Genomic DNA, 19303 nt, shown 5'->3' on the forward strand with positions numbered 1-19303 from the left:
GGTTAATCTTCTCTTCACCTAGAAGACACAAAAGTGTTACTGAGAATACGTTGCTGCTGCAAAGCTATCTTTCTCCTCTGTGGTTATTTTGGCTTCAGCCATTTTATTCAGAAGTAGTGCCGACAGTGGAGAAGATTTCAGTCGATGGAGTTTTTAATAGCGTGCGATTCTGAGCGCTGCCGTAACGCTACAAAGGGAAAATGAGAGAGCTTTCTAGGGAGCTTTGCCGCTGAAGGAAAATTCGCCCCTGGTCTGCGGCTGCAACCCGAGACCATCGCCTCTCCGTGGTAGTCGCTCTCTAACCAGGCCGGCTCGCAGATGCCAGTATTAGTAGTAAGTCGTTTTATTGAAAAAAAGGAAAAAAAGGAAGAAAAAAAGATTTCTGGTAGCCCCGACACCTGCAATCGATACTGAAGCACCTGAGCTGGGGCAGCGGAAATAAAGGATAGCAGGCAGAATAGAGAAATGAAATGAAAGAGGTGAGGGGACAGGAAGAGAGGATTGGGGGAAGAGGTAACATAACTATTTACACAATAAGAAATGTGTACAGTTTGTGCGTGTGATTAGTTCATGATGGAGCATAGGAGAGAAGGGGGAGACGTCGTACTAAGAATGCCTCAGCAAAAAGGAATAAAAGACGCGATCTGAATGAGAATAGAATAAGAATGGATTGGCGACTGAAAGAAAAATTGGCAGTGGTTTAGCTGTGGTTAAACCTGGAGTGACGCGATAGCTACAGCTGGCCGGGTGGAACTTAGTCACGTGACCACCCACGTGACGAACCACGTGATCAGCCGCTGCGCCGCGCCACGTGACCAACCACGTGACAGTGTGGCGGCGCAGCCACAGGGTGGCAGTGCCGCAAAGCTGAAGGCTCGAAAACTACTGTAATGATAGCTACTGCTACAAAAATGTAATCGCATTTCCTCTGCATCAATCCAAGTGAACGCCCTATTTTTATTTATTGGGATACACCTAATAAGCAGCAATGCGGTTGCGAATGAAGGCTGCAGGACAGTAATGACTTTAACTGCGCGCATGCAGAAAGGGTCATCACATGGCACGCATAGAGTGAGAAGGAGCTTCTGTGCGTCGCCTGTGCAGAACTGAACACAAATAGCGAAAGAAAACTGGTAATATTTAAACGGCTAAGTATATATCCTCAACGGCGCAGTGCTAGGCGTGGCTCATGCGCTGCGGAGCACAGAGTCACGGCCTTCGACAGCTCTAGACAGGCCCGTGGACGACTGTGCTTTCTCTCCGGGAGGAACTATGTTCGTGCTTTAGCGTTAGCATTTCAGTTTTCTTACTCGCATTCTGTTCGTTGGTGATAGTGAACGAGCTGGTTCTTCTGCTAGAAATAAATAAAAATGGGCCATGCCCGCATAGGCAGCAAGGTATGACAGTGATAATACGATGATATAAAGGTAATCCATGAAAGCAGAGAAGATTTTAACGGGTAAATGCGGCCAAATAGAGAACGCACGGTACCCCTGATACTGTACAAAAGCGTATACGTATGCTCACTCATAGCGTCAGCCGTGCCGTCGCCGATGCGGACGCCGTTGCGGTTTCCGCAGGGCTTCTAAGCCGCAGTTAGCAGGAGAGGATCCAGACGAGAGGCGACAGATGTGACAGCAGGAAATGGGCTCTTCTTCTTCTTATTCTTCTACCTCTTAAAACATGGCACATAGCCACGTGGGGGGATTGGCCAAGGTGTAGTGGCATAAACAAGGAAATTTCCATAGAAAATTACGGCAAAATTTTAGCACCAAGCGTGAATTTTGAAAAATGCATCAGTAAAAAACGACAGAAGAATATTTAAATTCAAAATAACAGACATCGTTTTGGTGGGGGCATAAAAGCTCGAAGAATTTTAAAAGGGTTAGCAAATCAACCTACCAGTTGCAATTATGTAATCATGGAGAATCCCACAAATGAAGCCACTAATGGACTGTTCTTCTTCTTATTTTTAAAACATTTTCCTCTACAGGCCTGGTCTGGTGGTCTTCCCATTGTGTACGTATTGTGCTGAGCCGGAAACAATAGAGCACTTTCTTCTCTTTTGTCGTCGCTACTCATCGATCCGGAGGCGACTATTAGAGGTCCCAATGCACAATCTCAATTTGTATCTGTCTTCTGCGGTTGTTCTGTCCCTTGGCGCTTCTATGCTTGGCCATACCAATGGGAATGTTTGCTCTGCCGTTCAAAATTATCTCCTAGAATCAAAACGTCTACCATCATAAGCTTTCATACTGCTCATACCATCATAAGCTTTCGTATTTGGGTAACTACTTTTTGCAATTCCTACTCTCTCTCACTCAATCTCTCTCTTTTTTTAATGATTTCCTTACCTAATTTTCAGTTTGTTAGGTCGCCGTAACCTCCTGCAACCTCCTCTGCTACGAAAACAGAGTTACACAATTTTTGTTAGGTCATCCCACGTTTGCCATATGCAATCTGCAATTTAAATAGTCACCGGCTGGTTATGGCCAATCCCCCTTGTGGGTACATGCCATTTTGTGAGGGGAACAACAACAACAACATGGCACATACCCACATGGGGGATTGGCCAAGGTTTAGGGGCACAAACAAGAAAATTTCCATAAGAGATTACGGCAAAATTTTATCACCAAGCGTGAGTTTTGAAAAATGTATCAGTAAAAAAACGACAGAAGAATATTTAAAGTAAAATAACAGACATCGTTTTGGTGGAAATATAAGAGCTCGAAGAATTTTAAAAGGGTTAGCAAATCAACCTACCAGTTGCAATTATGTAGTCGTGGAGAAACCCACAAATGGAGCCACTAATGGGCTGTTATTATTCTTCTTCCTTTTAAAACGTGGCACATACCCACGTGGGGGATTGTCCAAGGTGTAGGGAAATAAACAAGGAAATTTCGATAGATCAAACAAAATTTCCAGCTTCTGCTTCTTCTTTACCTGAGTAAACATGACACATCGAAAACTGAAACTAGAATCTTTTTTTTTAATTCAAATAAATTCAATATGTGTGATAATAATATTAATTGGTTTTGGGGACAAGGAAATGGCACAGTGTCTGTCTCGTACATCGTTGGACACCTGAACCGCGCCGTAAGGGAAGTGGTAGTGGAGGGAGTGAAAGAAGAAAGGAAGACAGAGGTGCCGTAGAGGAGGGCTCCGGAATAATTTAGACCTGATGATCTTTCACTGACATCGCACAGCACACGGGCACCTTAGCGTTTTGCCTCTATAAAAACGCAGCCGCCGCGGTCGGGTTCGAACCCGGGGACTCCTGTAGTCGAGCGCGCTAACCACTGAGCCACCGCGGCGGGCTAAACATATGTGAAGTAACTTTTTGGACTCCTTTATTCTTCACTGTCGTCATCGCCAGTGTCACTGACTGGCTAACCGAATCTTTTATTAAGCCTACTTCGGTCCCCGAGTTTACATACCAGACCGAACTAGGGAAAAGGAAAGGGGACATAGCGACGCAAGGTGGAGTGTTCGGGGGGGGGGGGGGGGTGGAGGCGACAATTCAAGCTTTCATTGTTTGGTGGTGGTGGTGATGGAAAATAAATTTATTGGTCAGATTGTGGTCATTATTGTGGAATTTATTGGTCAGATGACTTCGGCCTGGGGGTGGAGGAAGGAGAAGGAAAATATCTATTACCGTAAAACGGAGATTCAAGGGCTTCTGGGTGGGCCGCCTATTCCTGCAGTCCACTGGCTTGCGCGGCAGCGTTGCAGTCCGCGCTGGTGATCAGCGTCTCCGGTGAGCAGCATGGCCTCCCATTGCCCCGGGTCTGGGTTTGGTATAGGGTCGATAGCGGGGTCTAGTTGGCAAGCCATCCATAGCCAATGCATTGCGGGCAATTCGCGCGATAGCGGACAGGCTGGGCCTCTTAGTAGAAATGCGCAGCTCTGGCTGCAATTTATCGCTCTTGGCGAACCAGCAGAATCTGGTGGCCGGGCAAGGAAAGGGAAAGTCAGTGGTCCCATGTGGGGCAGCAGTTGCAGATGGGCAGTGCCCGCACATTCACACACTAGAGTCATCGGGGGTCTGTGCAAAATCTTCGAGTTCGAGGGCTGTCACTGGCGTAATGGGAACGTGATTTTCAGTGCAGGGGAACGTGCCTACGTGTAATTGATGGTATAAGACTACTTCCTTTCTAGACAGTGTGCTGTTAGGTGGGGGGGGGGGGGTATAAATGCTGCGGTCCTCACGGAGGCCACTATGACAAATTCGAGCTCAAAAGAATTAAGCGACGATCAATGTAATTGATGAGACGGAACGCGGTAGCATGAACATTGTGTCCTACTTCAGCGTTTCGTGTTTACCCGCCGCGGTGGCTCAGTGGTTAGGGCGCTCGACTACTGATCCGGAGTTCCCGGGTTCGAACCCGACCGCAGCGGCTGCGTTTTTATGGAGGAAAAACGCTAAGGCGCCCGTGTGCTGTGCGATGTCAGTGCACGTTAAAGATCCCCAGGTGGTCGAAATTATTCCGGAGCCCTCCACTACGGTACCTAATTCTTCCTTTCTTCTTTCACTCCCTCTCTTATCCCTTCCCTTACGGCGCGGTTCAAATGTCCAACGATATATGAGATAGATACTGCGCCATTTCCTTTCCCCAAAAACCAATTATTATTATTATTATTATTCTTGTTTGATGCGACCCTGCTCAGATGGTTAAAATCTCCCGCTGTTTCATTCCACCCGAAGCATGTCAGACGACGCTCCAATATGCGCCTTTTTTTTGCAACGGAAGGGGCGCATCAAGGTCATTTATGGTTTATTGAGGTTTAACGTCCGAAAGCGACCCAGGCTATGAGCGACTCCGTAGTGAATGGCTCCGGGAATTTCGACCACCTGGGGTTCTTTAACGTGCGCTGACATCGCACAGTACACGCGCCTCTAGAATTTCGCCACCATCGAAATTCAACCGCCACGGCCGGGATCGAACCCGCGTCTTTCGGGCCAGCAGCCGAGCGCCATAACCACTCAGCCACTGAGGCGGCTTCTCAAGGTTTTTCAAGATAACGTCCTTACTGACGAAGGTCATAGCGCTTAAGAAATGCGATTGACTCTATTTGCCAGGCTCTTGAATCCTTAAATAGATGCCACTTCTTAAAGACACATATCCCCACGGGCCCAAGAATCCAGGAGCTTGTGTTCATGAAATATAAGAATAAAGCACGGCTTCACCAATTTACCGCAAAAAATATATCAAGAACCACCACCTCGCCGGGCAGTGCGTGGCGAAAGGCAGATTCAGATTCATTATGGTTTAAATAATTGTTGTTACACATAGGGACTTCTCTATCTCATTGGACTAAGTCAAAACTAGAAAATTTTGTGGCTATTCCTGGCGCCTGACTTGTTTGAAGTTTTCAGAACTGCTGATGTAGGCTTTTTACTTTCCACATTTTATGCAGGACATAACACATACTCAATCCGAAAAGCGCGGACAAAAGCCTGTTGAGGAAAGGGTGCAGTCCCATTTCACTGTGTAATGCAGACTATAACATGTTTTTGAGAATACTCTTCCCGCTTGCACATTATGGCGGTGTACTTTCGTATTGCGCATGCATCAAGCAGGCTGCGGCATCCCTCAAATGACTGCGCACCAAGGCAAACATCTCATCCAGGCGATGGTGAGGGACCAAGCATGAATGTGTGGACGCGGTGTGGCGCCATCCCATGGCAAAGGAAAGCATTTGACCTGAACAGATGACCGCCCCGTTTGAACTTCTAACGCATTTATAGCCTTACCTCAATCGGGTCTTTTATCTGAAGCGCACAATGAGGCTCAAGAGGACACCAAAAAGATATTCGGAATATAACGGTGCGTGTCGCCCAGGTGCTCGATGGGCTTGACCTGTAAATTTTGGCCCAATGTCTTGTACTACTACTAAGACAGAATAGGTGCGCAGATTTGCCTTGGCACAGGTGCACCAAAAGAGATTGGGTACTGTGTGCTAAAGAGCTCTTGAGGCAGCCGTTGTTACAGTGGCTCCGTCGCGTCGTTAGTGCGAGAAAAACCTTGGACAAGTTTTCCACTTCTCGCAGAGGCCACCAGGAGCGCTGCGAGTGAGTGTGGCGTCAAAGTTGATCTTGAAAGAGTCGAAAGGTTCCATTGCACAGGGGGGCTTGTAGCAGCAGTGCGAGGTGATGCAATCATGTGGATGGTATAAAAAAATTTACTGATCAACATGGTTAGATAGCAAAAGCTGCGGTGTATAGGGAAAGTAGATGCGGCTTGGCATCTGTAACGTTGCGTGCATTCCACACACCGTAAAGGCAGTGCGCCCACCCTGCCACCCTGGCAGGCAGGGTGGCGCGTGGCTCTAGTGGTGGGTGTGCGCCAGAACCTTGTCAAAGCCAACGCCAATACCACCGACGGTCTATGGCTTAAGTGCAGTGTTTCCGCCACAACGTTGTCAATGCGAACGCATGTAGCGCACATATCTCCCCCTACCGCCACGTAGCATAAATCTTGACTGAGGTGTCCCCTGTCCCAGGGGACCAGCTCTGCGCCTTGCTTTCGAAGCTCCCGCTCTTTATCGGTTTCGGCGCAGGCGCGGCGACGTCACGTGATCCTCCTAGGTCCAAGGCCGCTGAAAAACACGTCGCACAAGCTACGGAAAGGAGTAGTAACGCTTTCGCTTTAAAAGTGGGCACTTGCTCCTACGAAAAAATGTGAAGGAGCCGGTGAACTCCAGTAGTGCAGGGATTCTTTGTCTGCGCCTTCCATCTGGGTGCTCGAACACGCGGGAATGCTGTCGCCTTTAACTCAAGTTTAACTCTAAGTTTAAAGTCCACAAGAGACCGATAAAGGATGAATATAAAGACCGTAAAGCTTCAATGCAAGTGGCGCGTCTCCAGTTGAAACTGCACATACCAGGCCCGGAGCGTCATTTTTCATTATAAATTTTATTTTTACCCTCCTGTTTCTCTTCTTGTCACATACAAGGTCCGTACAGGTTGTGCTGGCGTATGCTTGGCCGGAGCCCCTGGGCTGTAGCTAAGGCAGTGTTGTAGCTGCCGCGGTACATAATCGCTTGGACTTCTTTCCGAGCCAGACATCAAGGGGTGGGCTGTTTCCAGAAAAACAGGTCGGTGCGGGTGCCAGGTCTGGCTTCCATGTTGAACACCGAGACTAAAGGAAAAAGAAAGCACGAGACACGGTTAGTGAAACATAATATACCAAGCACTGAAATACGCTCGTTACATATACCCAGCTATTCAAGACAAAATAATTTTTGAGCAGGAAAGAGAGCAATCGTATCTGCAGATCAGGCTTGCATTTTTTCGCTATTAAGGTTATTGCTATCGACTGCCAGACGCCAGAGATTGAAAAACAAAAAGAAAGGAAGAATTGGCCATTACTTTCAATATTTAAAATTTTTGTCTCAATGTTTGACACAATGTGGAACAATGCTACGTAGTGAGTCTTACTCGGGGGAAATTTCCAATAGCTTCATTTTACATGTGGTAGGTCATTTTACATTCGGCGGAGACTCATTTCATTCCTCAACCTAAATCAACCCAGTAAGGCGTCATGTAAATAATTATGCAATAGTGACCGCCATTCCGAGACGCGCAAAAAGAAAAGTTCGAATCCTTCGCATGCCATGACTTTTCTAATGCTCCCAGAAACTGAGTGAAAAAAGCCAGTTGCTCTCATTATCGTTATCGCTATCATTACCACAGCGCATTAAGCGATTACTTCACTCCGGTGATCCGTCACTTGTGCTAATAATTTTTATTCCACGCCACTGTACATGAGGTGAGGCATTTCATTAAGCCCTCTGACGGCTTTCCCACAACAAATTAAACTGGAAATAAAATTTCACATCACGGCGACAATTATGTAAGCAAACGAAAGCACATGACATGAACTGGCTAAATTAAGTGACGCCATTCAGCTGTAGCTCCTGGGCATTTGTGCTGGATCGACTTCTCATACCTTCACTACCAGATTACCTTGCTCAACAACAGGATGAGTACAGCAAACAGGAAGCATTCATTCATTCGCATAGGCTAGATAAATATTTCCCACTCATCTCTCCGATAACAAACTATGTTTTCTCTTTCATGTTAAATGCTCCTTCATATTTAACGGCTGTCTTTTCTCCCCGCAAAAAGATACTGAGAAAAATTGAAAACCAATATCTGCGACACCGGCAATACTGCAGGGGAGCCCAGGGACTTTGTGAAATGAATGACATCATAATGATTTACCAACGTGTGACGTATCCGGCTGGGTGTTGCCCTGGTACTGCAACCAGGCGATGAAGGCATGTTCTCGGCAAATGGTGTAGATGTCCTTTTGCCAGCCTTGGCAGCGCTGCGAGAATAGGAACGAGCTTATTTTTTATGTTCGAATAAATGGGGTTGTTCTGGCCTACATGAAGTAAAATCTCCCCAATAACAGAAAAAAAATGACGGTCCATTTGCCTAGCTAGAAAAAAATGTGAATTTGGTGCACTAACAGTTTGTTTCTGATCTCGGTTCCGGTGTTCAGATCCAGTCTTCACGGATGGCAGTTGTTCCGATAACGATAATGGGTCCGTATGTGCGGAATCGCATTCACTACTTTACATTCATAAATCTCTGCTGGGAGAACTCCTACCAGTACTGGTGCAGTGGTGCAGCAGTCAAGTGATGTGCCGTTCTATTTCCCTTCCCTTCATACGTTGAATGTGATGCCGATAAGCTATAACCGCTAAAGCGCGGGACCAGGCCGGTGAGATGGGAAGAGGTGGTCGTGCAATTTGGGGACGTTGTTAATGACTAACTGGCCTGAATTACCACTCTGGATGTGGACAAACTGCAAGCAAACCAATGTGATGATAGCAATTTAAAAATAAAAATCACAGCAACGCTCCAGGTTTAGAGAAACCTCCAAGAAACTGAGTGGAAAAAGCCAGCCGCCTTTGTTATGATTATCGCTTTCGTTACCGCTGCATATTAAGTAGCGATTTCTTCATTCCGGTGATCCATCCCTTTGGGCTAATATTTTTGTGTTCTACGGTACCGTACAAACCAAGCGCCCAGGTAAGCAGCCCTCTACTTTGCCGCGCAGCGCTGCCTTGCGACAGAGGAGGAAGGCAACCGAACATTCTTGCACGCGCAACAGACTCCAATGCTCGGCTTGCAGGCAGATGGCGGCGCCTTCCTGAACGATTATTGACGGTACGATTCGTTTTGCTAACTCGTGGTGAAACTGCACAAAACTGCTCTTGAATGCTTACCCGCCTCTTTGACCTGCTGTAATACTGCAGGTGGTAAGCGCGGAAGCAGGCGTACGTGGCAGACGGCGGCATCCCTCAGGAAGTTCAGGCTGGCAGGCCCGCCGCGAACACAGGAGGCCAGTGCGGGAGGAGCTTCACCCCTCTTCACAAGGACAGGCTGCCTGGGGGTCGCCTTCTTTGTGGCCGCTTGCGCAGGGACGGAACCACTTTCCTCCTCCCCTAGACTGCTCGATCCACCCTCTTCATCGATGAGGTCCCCTGCACTCTATACCACGTAGAGCAAATAGGGAGGATGTGAAAGCATTGTATGACTTTGTAAAATTTGCGGCATCAGATCAAGTTGAATATCGGAAAGAGTTTTAAGGAAGTGATCGCTCCACCAAACAGGATAGCGGTGCAATTCACGCTGCCCTGCTTGCTATCAGTGCAGCTACCAGCTCGCGAGGAGTGCGTTCGCGGTCGTAAATTTAAGGCAGTTCTGGTCCAAAAGCACGACAAACTTTTTGCCATCCGGTCGCAGATGCATTTTTCTTCTAGTATTACGAAGCCGCCTTCTTTGACAGAACTCCATCTGTCACTGTGACAAGAACGAAATAAACTTCTGTTGTTAGTGTATCAATTTCTGTTGTGACTAAAAGGCCAGGTCCGAAAATACCACCAGAAATTCTGTACCGATGACACAAAATTTTCTGCTGCGTTATGATAGGGCAGCTCCAATAGTACATGTAAAAATGCCTTTTCATGGCCGCACCCACATGAGGTCATCGTCGCAGTGATTAGGATGGCAGCATCGGAACACAACTACCAAAACGGCGCAGGTTTACGGCTGAGGAGACGAATGTTGCAAAGAGAGAAAGGGGAAAGCAGTGTTGCGCTGCAGTTGGCATGCCCTCGTGTATGTGTAGAGGCAAAGATCAGCTCTAATTACAACCTCGCTCGCATCAGGGATGGTGTGTCATAAACTGTGCGCCACTTGCACTGCACAAGCGAAGCATAGCAATTCGCACGCAACCTTTTGTGATGATATCTCGTTGCATTCATTACTGTGTATGGCTCCTACGGAATAGTTGATGTGCAGCTACTCCCGGGACTGCGTGTTCGCCTGACCAAGTTGAGTGGTGTTGGTGGCACTTAGTGCACATCGAATTCAGCACCTTGGGATTTTAGGGCGCACCACCACCGTCCATTCACGCGCCCTACCTATGTACAACGATCATGAGGTGCCCCGATCGTTTCAATCGACATCAGTGTTAAAGGTCTTGCCAGGTGCAACAAAGTGATGTATGGATATGTGTGGGGATATGTGTGTTGCTGCTGAAAACAAAGAGAACCTTAGAGGCCCGGTTCCTGAAAACGTGTTACGCATCACAAAGGCGTTGTCAGAGTTGTTGGAGTGCAGTTGGAAATGTATTGACAGCTGCCCCTCCCGAGTGAATTTACAAAGTATGGCAGAGTTGGCCACGTACCTGATAAGGTGAGGCTGACGGCAGACAGTCGCAGCCCCTGCAGTGGGAAAGACAGGGTCAGTAAAGATGCGTGGTGATGTACTGTTCAAAAATACTCCGCAACAAATTGTTTTAGATACTGTCAATGGTACTGATCTATTGGTGGACTGTTTGCTGATACAACGCAACTTTCCAATTTGCCTAGAATCCTACTTAAAACTAAACATGTTGACAGATTTGCTGTCTGATTGTGTTTGATGACTTGATCTCTAACCTGCTCCCCTCCGTGGACACTTAGCGTCACATTACTGCAAGCCGGCCTCTCCACCTCTCATTTCATTAAATTACTTTCTCTCTCTCAGTTGCACAGTTTTTTTTCTATCTTTACAATCAAAGATTTATACGGTCACATTTAGAAGCACACATCGTTTGCAAAATCGCACCCATCATATGGTTTTTTCTATCCCTTTCCCATGGTAACGGATCTGTTTTGCCGACTTCTATTGCCTGCATTGGTTAAGTGACTTGAGGCTGTTCACTTTAGAGACGTGCTGCAGATATGTGTTTGGTCCGGCACGAAAAAAACACGGCTCAACTATGACTCTTGACTGGAGTGCACCAGACAGCGCGGGCTGCGCACTGCTCTCACTCACCACGGCGTCTCCTCTTCCTTCTTTGTTCGCTGCAGCGTTGTTAGAGCGCCAGCGCAGGATGAAACAGGGGACATGTCGCTTGCTACTTCCACTACAGTGCTCATGCCTGGCAAGATGCGGGACACGCAGGCGTTGGCAAGCGCTTCGGTCTCCTCTGCTACCTGGGCTCCAAGTGGTAAATACTCAAGTTACTCCTCCAAATCACCTCTAAAGGAAAAGCAGAGTTGTTTTTAAAACGTTGAGTGTAAATTAAAGTTTTTGGCCGGAGATGTGTCGAAGGCACTTATATGAATCCTGCTTACACAAAAATACCACCACGCCATGTATAGCAGTCAAATGGATTCCGCAGTGGCGGTCTTTACACACTCACCCTTCTGCAATCTGCCCGTTGGCCACGCTCACAGGGCAAGTTCAGGACAAGAAAGCCGATGCACGCAGCCTCCAGAATGGCGGGAACATCGAGATCGTCATTGCAGCCTGCGTAGATAGACGATACAGGCATCTCACTGCATGTATACCGTGCATCGCATTACATGGTGAGCGAGGGACCACTGTCCTGGATCTCACTGAGCGAGAAGAAGCGGATCAACCACCGTCTACCTCTTCGACCTGGGCCCTGCTTTTCTACCCCAGCATCCGCTGATGCTCAGTGCCCAGTGTCCCTCAGTGCACAGTGTCCCGGTGTAGATAGAGCGCCACACCGTCTTTACAAAAACATTTTCACACAGTCTATAGATTGTCCATAGACATACAAAAGAAATCTTTAAGATCTTTCGCTTACCCCTGTCCACTTATCGCATGCACGATCAATGTGCAATCACTTCAATGCGTGACCAGGGTTTTTTTTATTTTAAGAGTTTTTCATCGCAACCTTCTAGTGAATTTCTTTCTCGAATCTCCTCCCCAACACGGCACCATGTCAGCAATTTTATAACGCCGGGTAAAAATGGCATCCTATTTTGTCATTCAGGTTAACCTTTGTCTTTACGGTCACCCCGTGTGGTATCCTATGGGTACATTAAATTCGGTCCTCAAAAATCCTATCGCATAATTAAGCATCGCAAAAGTTATATTTTTGCATTTAAATAAAGCTTTTCCAAAACATGACTGAAACCGAAACTAAATCACCCGGACCGGAGAATGCTTTATGTTTGCGTGCTGTTGCATTAGTGACCAATGCAGGCGCCGTGCATGCAGAAATAGCGAAACACTGCGAATACAGGAAAATAGAAAGTGAGACGCAAAGTGCCCCCGTGTGTGTCACTCCTTGCAGCCAAAGTCAACACTTCGGAGTAGTCCTCACCTTGGGAAGCTTCCCAGCCTGGAGCCTTTCTGTGAACAGAGTAGGTCCAGGCTGTCGTTCGAACCAGGCCACGCGACGACCACTTAGCAGACAAAGTCCGCGTTCCTTGTCCTGCGCAGAAAACCCACCTTTGAGGAACATACAACTCAGCCGCTAACAGCCCAAAATACTAAAAAACTCAAGCACGTGGGTTTGTGTTGTTGAATTTGTATATAGACCAACACCGATCTGTGATGCAAAGGATCTGCGGTGGCGCTTGTATCGCTGTCTGGACCAACAGGGGGAAAAACGTGGGGGGGGGGGGGGGGGGTGAAAAGTAGGCTTTGCACCCGTAGGAATGCATGGAAGCGAAAGTTTTCAAAGCAGTTTTCTCCTTTCACAGAGCAACTAAGATGTTGCCCCTTCCTGAAGAACACCCTAACCCAAGTTTATCATTGTACTGATTCTGAAATTATCAAGCGTTGCTTCGAAGGCGATATGTTCTTAAAACATTTGAGTTACGTGCTCGTGGGGGGGGGGGGGGGGGATTCCATCAAAACGCGGCCACCGCGGTCGGGTTCGAACCCGGGAACTCCGGATCAGTAGCCGAGCGCCCTAACCACTTAGCCGCGGTGGCGGGGCTCGGTAAAGCTTGCTGCAATTCTCATGGGGGTGATCTTCGGGAGCACGGCGTATTGAAAAACAAGTAAGCAAGACTTTCTTAAAACGATATGCTACGCTATATGGTTCTACACATGAGACAAGACATTCCTTATAAGCAACCTACGAGCTCTTTCACAACTAGTTTGAAAAGCTTTCATTCTTCACAGTGTTTTTATGCTTTGATGGAGAGAAGGGGCTACAGAAATTTAGTGAATCGTGCAGTTTGTAGTGAAGCACAAACAAGGACACGCTGGCAAGAAAGTTGGAGCAGTGCGGCGTTCCAGGCCGAAGCAGCAGCACAGCACTGACCTCTTGAATGTAAGGAGCTGCAAGCTCATCACCCTACAGGAAGCAATCAGAATAGCAATGACCGCATGCATTCATGCTATATGCTTCTACACATGTGACAAGACATGCCTTACAAGCACTCTGAGTTCTCTCACAACTGGTTTTAAAATCTTTCCTTCTTCACTGTGTTTTTATGCCAGTGGTAATCACACAGTACAATAAAGAAACACATTAAACTTGCTTAATTCCTGCCTCAGATTCCACGCCAGCAACTGCAAAATTGAAACAGTGCAAAAAAAAAAACTACCAGCAAAGGGACAAATATTCTTTAGTTTTCAGTGGAACGATTCAACTCTGATAAAAACAACTTTTCTTAGATCTGCCTTAACAATGACACTAATTTCAGTAACCCTGCAAGAGTACAGTCAAGGAAAAAATTTAGAGTGCCATCAGCTATCCTTTCGAATGTGGCAGCTTCACTATTTTGCAATTGTTACAGTGCAGCTGAAGTCTCTCAAAGATGCCTGTTTCTTTTTTTTTTGAGTTTACCAGTTCTCAGTTTCATTATGTCAAATGTGATACATACGGTAGACAAAAAACAAGCACTGCCAGTACTTCATAAGTCCACTTTCTGATTACCAACATCTTTCACAGTTTATAAATTATGGCCTCTACATTTTTTATGATGATTAAGGTTCAATATAAAAAAGGTGCCCAACAAAGCCAAAAGCACAATGCCTAGCAAGTGCTCCAGTGGCCATTGAGACATTATGACTGTCTCAATGATGGTGCCTGCCACATAAAAGAACTCTTTATGACAAACGAAAAGAACCTTTCTGAGAGACTGTTATACTGGGTTCATCAGGGAAGGAGGACGGCTAGAGAGATGACTAAGGGAACAAAGACAGCACTGCACGTACAATTAAAAAAAAAGGTCAATAATTCCCATCTGCTAGTATTTGCCTGCAAAGTAAACATCCAATGTATGATCTCTCCAGGGTAGTCATTGTCCGACTCGCCGGCCTTTATCGGCCAGAAATTTCTGCAAGGCCACATAGAAGCAAGGTCAGACAGACGCTCACTGCAGCTGACCTGCAAGTCATATTACTTTGTTCAGGTAGAAAATAAACAACCTACTTCAGCCTGGACTCCACACCCTTCTTGTCATATGTGTAGTAGAGGAAGTACAGTACTTCGCGGACGGTGGCTGGAGGTTGTCTGCCCCTGAAGTGCTCCCTGTTAGAAAAGCACAAAGCGGATGTCCATGCCTAAAACTTGGGGAGACACTTAAGCTCCGTCTGAACTTTTTGCCCCGATAGCGTTAATCGGTCCCTTCTGCAGCCAGGGTCCCCTTTGCATATCACTTAGCAGACATGGACACTGCTCTTTCTTTGGTTATCATATAACACTTTACCTACCGTTAAGAGTACAATTCAAAAGCATTAGAGATCCCTCTTGCACAAGTACTCCTTTTCAGTCGCCTAGGTTCTGCCTATGCCCAAATATGCAAAATTGGTCATTAATAGATCGCAGGGAGTCCTCATAGCAATCCTGGTGCAGTGGTGCAGCAGTTGAGAGATTTAAAAACACAATAAATGGTGGGACTTGTGATATCCAGGTTGCTTCCCGAGCAAACCAGTGATTAACTGTCACCTGCCACAGTGGGCAGATAGTGAGGAGATGACAACTGTGTGCTGTAAAACCGACATACTGTGAAACCGACAAACTCAAAAAAGGCACTATATGCGCTGGGTGTTTACATGAGGCGCCATTCAATAATCGGTGAAACCATAATAGATTTCGCCAGATGACTGTTTCTCAGTGGTGTTCATATATTTCAAAATGTGTTTCTGTATAGTGTGAGGAACTGGAGACTGCATGGAAATGTTCACCTATAGTATGCTTAATTGTTCTTCGTGTGTTGTTTTTAGACCAGTGGTTGACAGAAAAGGGATTGTGCAAAGTGATGTCGCCGTGGAATTTGTGAATTTCTTGCCACATTTTCTTAGATGTTTTTGAAATATTTATTGGTGATTTATAATCTTCAAACAGCATTTTTCTCAGACACACGGGACTAGAGGAAAAAGAGCATAAGACACGGTTAGTCAAGATCTATTAATGGATTTTCACGAACGAAAGCGCAGTACACAATATACCGAAATACACTCGTTACATATACCCAACAATTCCGCACAAAAGCATTTTTGAGCGGTAAAGAGATAAATCGTATCTGCAGATCAGGCTCGCATTTTTTCGCTGTTAAAATGTTTGCTATCAGCGGCGAGACACGAGCGATGGAAAAACAAAAAGGAAGAATTGATCATTACCTTCAATATTTAAAATTTTTTGTCTCAGAATGTTGGATGTGAAACGTTGCTACGTGGTGTGTCTTACTCGGTACGCAAGCAATAATTAACCTACTTAATCTGAACAGACGCGCAGTCAACAGAGGTTACTGAACTTCTATATTCACTCCCCACTGTGGGCTATGAGGCTCTTCGTAATGGAAGCCTTTGGAATAACTCCGGCTTTATGTGGTTCTAAAATGTGAGCCGAAATTCAAATATACAACCCGCCCAGCATTTCGCCTCCAACAGAATAGGATGGCTGAAGAACAGAATACCATTAAAGCGAACAGAGAGCTGTACAGGGTATGTGGTTAAACTCCAGTACCGTGCCGTTAACCAGAACACCAGCTTGCATGGCTTTAGCAGAGACATTCACGTCTTGTAAGGGCAATCCAGTTCTATGGCGACAACATTGGCCGCGATCGCGAAAGGACGGAAAAGACGTAAGCGCACGTTTGCTTATCATATATTTTTCCTGCTCAAAGTGCTGAATGTGATGCCGAAAAGCCGTCGCCGCGAATGCGCGGCACCAGGCCTGTAAGATTTGCAGAGGTGGTCGTGAAAGATTTTCCTATGAGTGATGGGGACACCGCTAGTCACGAAGAGGCATGAATTTCCATTCTGGATGTGGACACTGCAAGAAAACAAACTGCCAGCAAAAATAAATCAGATAATCAATTAAAAAAAAAATTGCAGTGGTTCAGCTCTGGTTAAGCCTGGAGTGACGAGATAGCTACATCTGGTAGAGTCGAACTTGGTCACGTGACCAACCACCTGATCACCCATGGCGCCACGCCGTCGGCAGCTGCTCCACACCACGTGACAGCGTGGCGGCGCTGCCACGCTGAAGGCTCGAAACCAACAAAATAATATCAGTGAAGGACCTGTGTGTTTTGTCATGAAGAATGTGCTCGTTGCGATCCCGAGGGTACAGATTCGTCTGTCGAAGGCTCGAAACCTACAAAAAAATATCAGTGAAGGACCTGTGTGTTTTGTCATGAAGAATGTGCTCGTTGCGATCCCGAGGGTACGGATTCGTCCATCGAAGGCTCGTAACCTACAAAATAATATCAGTGAAGGACCTGTGTGTTTTGTCATGAAGAATGTGCTCGTTGCGATCCCGAGGGTACGGATTCGTCCATCGAAGGCTCGAAACCTACAAAATAATATCAGTGAAGGACCTGTGTGTTTTGTCATGAAGAATGTGCTCATTACGATCCCGAGGGTACGAATTCGTCCGTCGAAGGCTCGAAACCTACAAAATATTATCAGTGAAGGACCTGTGTGTTTTGTCATGAAGAATGTGCTCGTTACGATCCCGAGGGTACGGATTCGTCCCTCGAAGGCTCGAAACCTACAAAATAATATCAGTGAAGGACCTGTGTGTTTTGTCATGAAGAATGTGCTCGTTATGATCCCGAGGGTACGGATTCGTCCGTCCAAGGCTCGAAACCTACAAAATAATATCATTGAAGGACCTGTGTGTTTTGTCAAGAATGTGCTCGTTACGATCCCGAGGGTACGAATTCGTCCGTCGAAGGCTCGAAACCTACAAAATAATATCAGTGAAAGACCTGTGTGTTTTGTCATGATGAATGTGCTCGTAACGAACCCGAGGGTACGGATTCGTCCGTCGAAGGCTCGAAACCTACAAAATAATATCAGTGAAGGACCTGTGTGTTTTGTCATGAAGAATGTGCTCATTACGATCCCGAGGGTACGAATTCGTCCGTCGAAGGCTCGAAACCTACAAAATATTATCAGTGAAGGACCTGTGTGTTTTGTCATGAAGAATGTGCTCGTTACGATCCCGAGGGTACAGATTCGTCCCTCGAAGGCTCGAAACCTACAAAATATTATCAGTGAAGGACCTGTGTGTTTTGTCATGAAGAATGTGCTCGTTATGATCCCGAGGGTACGGATTCATCCGTCGAAGGCTCGAAACCTACAAAATAATATCAGTGAAGGACCTGTGTGTTTTGTCATGAAGAATGTGCTTGTTACGATCCCGAGGGTACCAATTCGTCCGTCCCCATCAAATTCATCTAAAACCTGACCCGAATAAGAAGCTGAAAGCTGACGGTTTGGGTTGAAAACAGACTGCGCAGCCGCAGAAGCCAAATACACCGACTGCGGGAAGTGGAGCCGACGGGAGAAGTCGAGCCCCTGCATCCGCAGCATCCTGCAACAGTATAGACGAGAAGCAAAGGTATATTAATGTAGCTATTGGACCCGGAGTTGCACCCTATGCGACCGTAACCCGGTGTAGACTTGAACTGCTCTCCTTTACAAACAGTTGAGATGGAACACGATCAAATCTCTCAGCGTGCCTCATGGATTGGGATTAGTAGTATTTGATTGGTTAAATAGTAGTTCCGAATAGCCGGCCAGCTGCTGAACAAAACCGGATAACCCACTAATCTTAGAGGCACTTGCAGGGCACAGCACCAAATTCGTGCTAGGGGCTATTGCAGTTGTTTGTTGCGTGTCCAACCGAAACTGGTTTTATTTGGTTTTTTCGGTTCTGTTATGCCTATCATGCTGTCATGCCTGAATAGTTAAGAAAGTGCTACAATAGTAGCAATTTATTGGAGCCGTGGAGAGGGCATGATGCTCGATGAGAAAGATCAATGAAGGCTTGCCTTTGCTGTTAACAAAAGCTGGATGCCGCCTCGCACAACGATCAGAAGCCGGCCCAGGGCATCGCTAAAAAAGTAGAGAGATGAGCGCTAGGAGGAACTAATGAGTGAAAACATCGGGATCAGAGGGCTCCACTAGGCTGGTGAAATGAACAGAATGACTGGCATCACGCAGAGCTCTGAAATCGATGTAGGATGCAGAGCGCAGCGCCTAGCTCGGAGACGCGAAGAAGCCCGGTGGCGTTCGAGTGGCACTGGGACCTGGCGAATTCTCATTGGAAGTCGGCGGCTAGCAGGTATTATTCATAGTCTTGACAAGTAAGTAGAGGGCTAATTCAAGCTCAGGAAACGTCCGTGCAAAGCAATCACTCAGTGCTTTCCAATAATTATTTGTAAAAATTGCATTTTTAGTTCAACCAATGTACGATGCACCCACATTACAGGTATAAGTAGTAAACCGGGAAATGCTATTCCGAGGCTGTTATCTCACTGCAGCAGGTAAAAGTTGGTTCAGTCTTGTTTCACGAGCCAATGGGAGTTAAGAAATCAGATGTTACTTATCTATTAGCACGCATAAAAAGCCTGCCGCTTTTTACAGTACATATCACGCTACATCTTACTATAACAGGCATACTTTTATCCGCAGACCATAGAAAGCGCCACCGTTGCGTTGCGGGTCATACTGAGCGAGACTATAAACGCATAAGCCGGTTAGGAATGCTCCTCACATCGCACTTACTTTCGG

The 19303-nt window shown here is 46.5% G+C and overlaps 1 protein-coding gene across 1 annotated transcript; it reads right to left on the reverse strand.

Moving 5' to 3' along the window:
• Positions 1–6977: 6977 nt before the first annotated feature.
• Positions 6978–12723, reverse strand: LOC144100209 (uncharacterized). The gene is made up of 6 exons (XM_077633227.1): positions 12642–12723; positions 11709–11815; positions 11339–11499; positions 10707–10743; positions 8228–8333; positions 6978–7142 (listed from the first exon to the last, which is right to left on the reverse strand). Exons 3-6 carry the CDS (start codon positions 11440–11442, stop codon positions 7069–7071), a joined length of 321 nt encoding a protein of 106 aa, XP_077489353.1. The 5' UTR covers positions 11443–11499; positions 11709–11815; positions 12642–12723; the 3' UTR covers positions 6978–7068.
• Positions 12724–19303: the final 6580 nt, after the last annotated feature.

The sequence above is a fragment of the Amblyomma americanum genome, chromosome 8, assembly GCF_052857255.1.
Source record: "Amblyomma americanum isolate KBUSLIRL-KWMA chromosome 8, ASM5285725v1, whole genome shotgun sequence".
NCBI lineage: Eukaryota > Metazoa > Arthropoda > Arachnida > Ixodida > Ixodidae > Amblyomma > Amblyomma americanum.